This window comes from Protopterus annectens, chromosome 7.part1 (assembly GCF_019279795.1).
Source record: "Protopterus annectens isolate FY-2018-M chromosome 7.part1, PAN1.0, whole genome shotgun sequence".
NCBI classification, from domain to species: Eukaryota; Metazoa; Chordata; order Ceratodontiformes; family Protopteridae; genus Protopterus; species Protopterus annectens.
Window position 1 is genome coordinate 505,419,771 of NC_056740.1, and position 10,000 is coordinate 505,429,770.

The 10,000-nt window shown below is 37.4% G+C and overlaps 1 protein-coding gene across 1 annotated transcript in view; it reads right to left on the bottom strand.

Moving 5' to 3' along the window:
- Positions 1 to 10,000, bottom strand: part of WDR72 (WD repeat domain 72) — a 2,139,079-nt gene that overhangs the window by 1,916,184 nt on the left and 212,895 nt on the right. The window contains exon 2 of the mRNA XM_044078940.1: positions 2,059 to 2,223. Within this exon, the coding sequence (XP_043934875.1) occupies positions 2,059 to 2,211 (153 nt within the window). The 5' untranslated portion in view covers positions 2,212 to 2,223. The remainder of the gene's footprint in view (positions 1 to 2,058; positions 2,224 to 10,000) is intronic.

Sequence of the window (10,000 nt, forward strand, 5' to 3'; positions counted from 1 at the left end):
AATTGGTAGAAGACATCATTTTTGAAGTGAAATCAAAAAGGGAAAGTGGTTTATATACACCTATATTAAGAGATAATGTTGTGGAAAGTAACATGCAAGACGACAATAGAGATATGATAATTCTTGAAAACAACATCAGTACAAATTTTGATCTTGCATGTATATTTAATTTCTCTTCAAATTATAAACCCATTAAGGAGATAATAATCAAGAATTGGTCATTATTAAAGGATGATGTTAGTTTAGCTACACTATTTAATTTTACACCTAAAATTGTTTGGAGAAAAACTAACAATTTCAAACAAATTTTTCAGAAGCAAAAAAACCTTCCGATCAGAAATCAAGGAATGATGCAATGTGGACATTGCTCATATTGATATCTAATGGACATGGGAAACAGCATAGAGGTTAATGATTATAAAATCAACCTTAAAGGAAGGTTTAATTGCAATAGCAAAGGAGTAGTTTATATAGCTAAATGTCAAGCATGTCCATCGTTCTATATTGCAAAAACCGATCGGAAATTAAAAGAGATAGTTTCAGAACACATGAGGGCTATCAGCCAACATAAGGAAGAGAATGCTCTAGCTAGACACACCATTCTAAATCCTGAACATAAGTTCAAATTTAAAGTAGTTCAACAAGTTAATCAGGATATTAGAGGAGGTCCAACTAGTTTAACTTTGGAAAGAATAGAATTGTTATGGCAAATAAGGCTCAATGCCTGTATGTACCCTGGGCTCAATGATAAATGTTCAATTATGTGTTTGTTAAAACTCAAGAGTTTAGAGAGATGAAGACAGTTTAATTAATTGCTTCATTATAGATGAGTAATTTAACTACGCTCATCTTTTAAATTCATACTAATATATAATTTCATTGATTTCGTAGTTAGTTGTAAGGTATGTACAAGACTAAGTAGGAATCGATTTTTTGTGTGTATATATATCGTATTTTATAAATAATTTTTCATAAGTAGATTAATGGTATTATTCGTCAGATTTTGGATCAAACATATAATATAAAACATAAAATATAAAATATAATTTTGTATGCATCAATTAAATTGGTATTTTGGAATAGGCGCATGGTATTTCAAGGAATATTCTAATTGAAATATTAATTTTACCATTATTATTTTCACATATTGATACATTCTTTCATATATATATATATATATATATTTTTATTGTTTATTTTTTATGTAGTTATATATATTATTATTATTATCATATATATATATATATATATATATATATATATATAGTTTTTAATAGAATTCATAATAAATTCATATGAATAAAGCTGTATGAATAGAAGCTGCTACTGGTTGTAAATGTAGGACATTCCCAATGTAGTATGAAGTTATGTAAATATAAGATGATACGTGTACACATCACCTAGAATATGGGGTTTTAGGAGATTGTTTATGAATGTCTTTTCTGAGTTTTTAATAGATGAATATTTTTAATATTTTTTAAAATTGATTCATGCTTAATTAATTTATATTATTTCAATCCATTACTCCATCTGATTTATAGTGTATATATATAAAATATTTTTCAGATTTTAATTAAATTAATAGAGATAATGTTAGGTTAGTTATATAGCTTTAAATACATATTAACTGTGTTGCTGATTTTGGCGCCAAATGGTTAAAAGTTTATATAAGGTTGTAATTCATTGTAACGCTGATTTCTGAAGAAGTTCTGCTATTTTAGCAGGATGAAAAACGTTCTTATTTTGTGCGTTTAATGTGATTAAAGTGGAGTTGTTTTTTGGTTTGCTGTCAATTTGGCGTTTTCTTCACCAGTTTGTTTTTTCGTTTATGGTCTATTAGTTTTGTTTACTAAAATTGTACATGCCTTTTATAACAACTGTGTTTTTCTTTAGACATTCTAAAGCATAGATTATCACTGGCTATGGATTGTTTCTTTGCTTGTTTGGTTCTGATGTTGAATTGCAATTTCAACTGCTGAAACAATAATTATGCTAGTTTTGCTATTGTGTTACACTTGCACTGTGATAGTCAATTAATGGAAATGTATGAAGACAAACCTTTAGCTCACAGGAAAGCTCCCAGAGGCATATCTGACCCTCTTTACTTCCAGTCACAATGGTAGTCTGATCATCAGCTAGCAAAATTGCTGTGATTGTATGAGCCGGTGCTCTGTCTCCCCACAGGACCAGTGGCTGAAGCAAGTGTCTCATGATAGTGCTGCCCTGAAAAAGAAAAACATAATCAATGCTACTGTTTTTTTGAAAATTGAAAAACCTGTTTTGCTTTCATAACACCAAAGTTAGTTGCTAACAAGGTATGCTGCAAATCATAAAAACAGCCTAAGTGCACCCTTCTCAAATAAGTCCCTGAAGGTAGAATTTGATGTCTGCATCACTCTGACATCTATTTTTTTTCACATTCAGAAGCATTTCTTAGACTCAATGCAAATAAAAGTCAACATATAACATTTTTTGTTATGGTGACAGAATATTATATGGAAATGACAGCTGCTAAATTGCACAACATTTGGAAACAATTATTTATTTTAAAAAAATACATATTTAAAGTCACTAGACCTGTGGTTACACAAAGCAAAACTTTTCCAAGTCACCTCTATTTTTACAACATCAATGTAGTGATATAAAAGTTATCATAAGAAATGGTAACATGATCATTAATATGGAACTGTTCACAAGTTGTATCCGGCAAAGCTGTGCTTGAATTCAGTTTTCCAGCACGTGTGGTTTGATTCTGAGGAAGTTAATAGACCGAACCTTTGTAGTCACCACTAAAGTAGACAATTGCACATAGTAGGAATTGTCATGTAAAAAAGTGACTTATTGCACTACTAACACTACAACCATTTATTTAGTTCATAGAGCACCATGATTCCACTCCAAAATCAGAAAAAAGAATAACCCTGTAAAGTCCTAATGTACCTCAAAACTGAACTATCACAGTGCCTTCAGAGGATGTGACACTTTTCAAAAACAACATACAGGGGACATTTAGTTCCAGAAATTTTAGGAAACATACTTCTTCAAATAACTATTTGAACTACAAGAGCTGTCATCCGAATTTTACAAAAAGAAAGATATATATATATAAAGGACAACTGGTGAGAGCAGCACGTATGTATTCAGATATTAAGCTTTAAATCAGAAATTGATATTATTACAGACATGTTTATTAGAGGTTATCCTATTAACCTTTCGGGATCTATCAAATCTAAAGTGATGGCAAGTTAGGGTACCAAATTTAAGCCATTACTAGGTGAAAGCAACTTGACAGACACTATTATAATGGACAAATTCTACAGTCAACATAGTGATAGTTTAGTTATTCCATACGATGAAGGTGCAGTAGAGGTTAGGACAATTATTTCCAGAAATTGCACAATCTTTAAAGGTAATCCTCAGTATATTTAATATTTTGGGGTATGAACCAAAGTTTGTTTATAAAACTGGGAGTAATTTGAAGTTACTTTTTGAACAACCTATTTATTTAACATTCCGTCCTGATAAAGGTACGACAAAATGTGGTGCCTTTAGGCAATGTCATTATATTCTGGAACTTAATAACATTCACCCGGATTCACTAATCTTCCATGCAGGACTAGCTTAGTCCTGCATGGAAGCGCCTGTTTAGGACGGCAGCATGCCATGCATATTAATGAAGGTGCACTGCCTGACCTCCTAGGCTTACACAGAGCATGTATGAGTGCAGGAGGCATGTCTGAGAGCAGAGCTCTCAGAATAAACATGCCCCTGCAATGTAGAACAGCACAAAGTGGAAATAAATGAGCGTGACTGCTCACTGGTGTCCGCATATCTCCACCAACAGTCCCCCATGTGTGCAACAGCAACAGGACATAAAAATCAAAAGAAGAAACCCCTTTATTTTTTTTTAAAAATCCGAGTACAGCTAACCGTAGGTGCGCGGGTGTGCCCATTGCTTAGCTACGGTTAAAGCAGCTTAAAAGGTTGAAGAGGATAACAAGGAAAACGTATGCAAATGAAGCAGCACAGCAATAGTGTAGTGGGCAGAGCATTTACCTAACGAGCAGGCATTCCCGGTTCGAGTCCGACTGCAGTACAATCTATTCTACATGGCAAAGCATGGTATAACCAATATTTTTATTGCAAAACTCACTAAATAACATATATTTATGAACTGGAGTACTGCCAGAAATGCGTATGTGAAGAGTCAGTGTCATAATGAATAAGGCATTAGCAAGGAGGTGTAAGCACAGATAAGCAGTAGTAAGCATATGTAAGCACTAGTAAGCATGTTTAAGTGCATTTGCATGGAGGTAAGCATTGCCTACACAGATTAAGCAAAGTAGAAGCTAACTGAATGTAAGAAACTATAACCTGAAATAAGCAGTGCTTACCATCGCGCAAACCCGCTTACAGCTGCTTTAAAGTGGCTTAATCACTCTGTATCCAATGGGCCTTTGTCTGCCCAGCAACAAAATAAACAGCCATGCAAGTCTTGAACCCAGGACCCTATACACCATAGTCCCACTAGCTATCCAGCAAAAGCCATCACAGAAGTATAGAAGAATGAGGTAGTAGCAAACATGTCCTCACCGTAGTATAACCAAACTGAACCTGTGAAAGGCATTATTATACAGTGATATGTGCCATAACCAATTACATAACATAAATATGTGAACTAGAGTACAGCAGTAAGCCAAGAAGTGAGGTGTACTTGTAATAGAGTGTTGAAGTCCCCAGTAAAACATAAGGACCTCACAGAGTGTGCGTACACATCAATCGGGGATACTAGGCATACATATAAGGTGTAATGAATAATAACACAATGCCAAAAAGGCATTATAAGGAATGTCTACTGTAGGCAACACCAAACATTGCACAGGCCAGCTTAGGAGGTGAGAGCAATGTGTAGACCAGCTAACTCATTGTGCCCAGTGGTATACCCCTTTAAACAATGCCAACTTTAGGTAAGCAAGTTTGCCCATAGATTAGCCTTTTCAAAACTGGCCAGTCACAGAAAAGTGTGGGAAATCGGCCCTACTTAAACCCAAGAGGCAGGAATACAGCTCATAACTGGTTGTAGCTTCCCCTTGCAGGCATTATGGTAGTAAGGGGAGAAGGAGTGTGCTTCCAGGTGCAGCACTGGTGCATCCAGGAGTCCAAGCTCATGGCTGGACTCCTAGTTAAAGACCATGGACAGAGACTGCTGCAGGGCCAGTACCAGGGCTCCCAATATAAGGCAGAGGCCTGGGACCATCTCAACCGCAACCTCACCAGTGCCACTGGCATACCCCGATCTGATGAGCAGGTCAGGCACCACTATGCCAACCTGAAGCAGTGGAAGAGGGACCTCTTGGAGGATGGGGTCCAAGAGGCAAAAGCATCCGGGGATGTCCCAGCATTGTGTAAGTATCAGTCCGTTACTTGTTTAATAATTGCCAGCTCAGGTATATCATGGATAGGTATGGCTAAATATTCCTCTTATGTCCCCCACAGCTGCAAAAGAGCGGGCCGCGAACCAAGAGGCCCACATCTGCCGCCTGGCATGGTTGCGATGCGAGGCAGGTTAGTAATACTCATGCTTTTACTGTCATAGGAAAGAAAAATAAAGTAGTAGTAAAGTAATTGCTAGTATAAAACCTGTAGTGTTCAAGGCAAGTACTGCATACACTAGAGAATATGGCAGGAAGAGTCTCATATTGTTAGTATGGCAATAAAAGTGAAATACCCTGACAAAGCAGGTCTAACTGCTGGACTGTATGTGTATCTTCTGGTATCATATGGTAATGTAGATTTGCAATCATGTAATAGTACTGTAGCATTAAGCACTGTTACTGACACCATGCAGCATAATGTGAATATGTAGGAATGCCTGTATATGACAGGTGTAATCCCCAGAGGCCATTTAGTACAACTGAGAGACACATAGGCAGTAAACAGGGGAAATGTAGACAACAAAACCCAAATAGCTCATGCAACTGAGATGAGAACTGTTGTTGTATTAGCACACACAGCCACGGTTTGAATCCTGCCAGTGGCAGTAGTCTGCATACAGAATTATACACCACAATTGTACAGATATGTCCAGACTGTCTATTAAAGTGGCCCATATCTAATGCCTATCAACCTGTCCCCATGGGAAATCAGTGGGATGATCCCAGACATATGGGCAGCAAACAGGAAATACAACTGATTGACACATATCTATGACAACAAACCTGGCACACTAGCAACTCCCCAATACCTTATGTGACTAAGATGTCATGTATGTCCCACTTACACCCCAACCTGGTCAGAGTGTGTACAGTAGCAGAGTTAGATGTATGTGCATAATACTAATGTGTAATCTGGAACCTTGTGTGGCAACAGTCAGGTAGTGCTAGCAAACATTGCTCCCAAAGGTACATTGGATATGAACACTGTGCTGTGAAATACAGACCAATTTAACCTGTACTGGTACCGTCCACCTTGGCATTGTAGGGGATTGTGAGTGTTACAGTTTCTCTGAATAATAAAGTATCACTGGTCACTTCACTCACACTGTGCTACATAATATAACTGTGTAGAAAAGCATGTATATGTGTGTGTCAGGTCACTAAAGTTGGAAGAGGGCAATATTCTAGATATGTCCAGGCATACCAGCATGTGGTCAACACATGGCCAGAGTCTGTGCAGAAAGAGTTGGATAGCATAGTGAAAAACATCAACCCAGAATCCAACCATATATGTACAAACAGTCAGTGTTAACAAACATTCCCTCCATAGGTATACTAGATAAGAGGTGTATACTGCAGGTAAAACCGGTTCATGTGTAATGATGTTGACAGCCATATCAGTGTCCAATATATGAGTATAGGGTAGTGTAGTAAGACTTGTAAGGTTCAGATAACAGCACTGACTAGGAAAGTAATGTGGAGTACAGGAATATACTACTGGTTAATTGACATCTTTCTCTCCCCCACCTTATCTCCAACAATAATCAACATACCCACCCCAACTGGTATGTACTGACTCTGATAATGGCCAATCATTTGATAAATATTCTAATGGTTCCCATGCTTGTGCCATATTGAATTATTCCAACATTGCTGGCATGGTGCCATCAATGTACCTGCATGCTGTTCTTATTACCACCGTGGTCCCATATATGCATATGTTCTGCTTGTTATGCAACTGTTCCGTATCTGGTGTTAATGGGAATATCTATGCATGCTGTTATACCTAACCCTGGAATGTGATGACTATTACTAACCCATATATGATGTTGAAATCTAAACACTATAGCATGCTTGGGAAGGCCAGTCCCAGCAGACCCACCTGTCCCACCTCAGTTGGCCAAGGCACCGGACACCAGCATGTCCGGGGCCCAAACCCGCACCTCCCTGTCCATCGGTCCTGCAAAACCTTCGGGTGGAGCCGCCTCAGGGGATGGGGCTTGGCCCCCCCAGGAGTGGGCACAGACAGGCAGCTGTCACCCATCGCCAGGTCAGGGTCATGGTGCATAGAGCAATCAGTGACCAGGTTGGTGATCTTCTATGCCAGTATGAGAGACGTATGTCATGATTAGAGAGTCAGCCTGGCTCTGCGGCTCAGCCCCCAGCACAGCCACCTTCGGGGTGGGTTGTGAAGGTGCAGTGGAGTCTGCCCATGGATGGGGACCCCAGTTCCACTGTTACCACTAGGGGGCTTGTGGGCTTCCAATATCCCAGCACCCCTCCCCATCAAGGTATTTACCCCCCTCATGTGTCATATACCACCGCTGTATGCATCTTGTGTGTCTTGCCTGTTAAGCTACCTGACCTACTTTCCCAAATATACCTACTACCGCTCCCCAACATCCCACTCCCACCCGAAACAAAAAAAGGCAATCTGTTCCCACAACATAATCTCACCCCATACATAGCTGTCCATTTCACACGTGTCCACTGGACACATGTAATCTGGTCTAATTGGCAACACAACGAATTGCTGTTGTCCTCACTCCTCTCCCAGGGGTTTGAGTGTCCAAACCTACCTCCAAATTCAGTGTATATGCACAGCTGTTGTAAAAGAAATGGGCAGCTATGGACCTTCCCTACATCCTTCCCGCACATCCCTAGCTATTTTCCCTACTGTCTTTCCCTCTTTGTGCCCCTTTTTCACCACTTTCCTATCAACCCTTTTTATTTTCTTTTAAAGAAATTAGAGTGGGGTAAGTGTGAGTAAGCAGTTTTAAGCAGCAGTAAGCGGGTTTAAGCCTTTTTGTGCAGTGATAAGCACTGCCCACACAGGTTAAGCAATTTAGAAGCTAACTGAGTATATGAAACTGTAACTGGAATTTAGCAGGGCTTACCTCCACACAAACCCACTTAGAACTGCTTTAAAGTGCGTAAATCACTCTGTACCAATGGCCCATGTTCTGCCCAGCAACAAAATAAACAGCCTCTCCAAGGTTCAAACCAGGACCCTGCAAACCATAGACAAAGTGACTTACCACTAAGCTATAACAGATAAACATAAATCTGATATTATCAAAAACATATCATCCAACACAATCATTCAGCAGTACAGGAATTGTAGTAATATCATACCACACAACCTCTTAATGCAAGAATTCTGGACAAAGTGTGGCAAAATGTGGGTACAAATAGAGATATATGTCAAATATTGTTCTCATACACTTAAAACATTGCTAGTTAAACAGTTGTATGTATTAAAACACATATTTTGAAGAAGATTAAGTCTGAAACACAAAGGTGTCATCAGTAGTTACTGACTTCAATCCTGAGATCATCCTTGTCAATTGCCAAGAGAATGAGGTGCAGGCCAAAATTATGAGCAAAACATGCATGGACATATGGACAAATATATATCTGTAAATGTAGACAAATAGACAGCTATATATATATATATATATATATATATATATATATATATATATATATATATATATATGACACAATTAATCATATAAAATCAATTGTATATAGATAGATAAATATGTTCATATATATGTGTGTGTGTGTGTGTGTGTGTGTGTGTGTGTATATATATATATATATATATATATATATATATATATATATATATATATATATACATATATACATATATACATATATATATATATATATATATATATATATATATATATATATCTATAGGAGGTTACATATATAATTATGTATATATATATATATATATATATATATATATATGTCTATGTATATATATATATATATATATATATATATATATAGAGAGAGATAGATATATATATATATATATATATATATATATATATATATACACACACACACACACACACATACAAATCGAAATGTGTATAGCATGTCGCACATGGGAACAACATCCTGAACCACTCACTACATCATAACAGACAATATGCATTGTTAATGGGGTGGGGGCACAAATGAGGGTTACCTGGTAATTACTGCTATGCCCCCCCCCTCCACAGCCCTAACAGATATGCTGTGCAATCCAATATCCATCACATACAGTTCCTGACTCTAGGATCCTTCACAACACAGCTATAATGCTTTAACAATAAGCCAATTCACCTGTAAGCTCTCAGGGCAATATCTGTAACATATCAAACAGAAATGTCATTCTGCCATAGGGAATGTAGAATGTGGAAGGAGTACACATTACACATCTATACATTGACAAATATATTCAGGTATATATGCATATATATATATATATATATATATATATATATATATATATATATATATATATATATGAGATATATGTAATGAGGGATGAGTACAGTGGGACAATTACCCCCTTTCTTCTGGATGAAATGCCCTCAGTGATGAGGTGTGCCACATACCCTGGTATTACAGGTATGCTCTCTGGAGCATTGAACCAGGCCCCATTTACTGCACTGATATCGATGTTCCCCATTTGTAGGTGTGCCTCAAGAGAGTGCCTTTGTAGGTTTAGATGTCTAGCATTGAGTAGCCTTACCTTCAGTTTTGCATGCTTGTATCTGTTA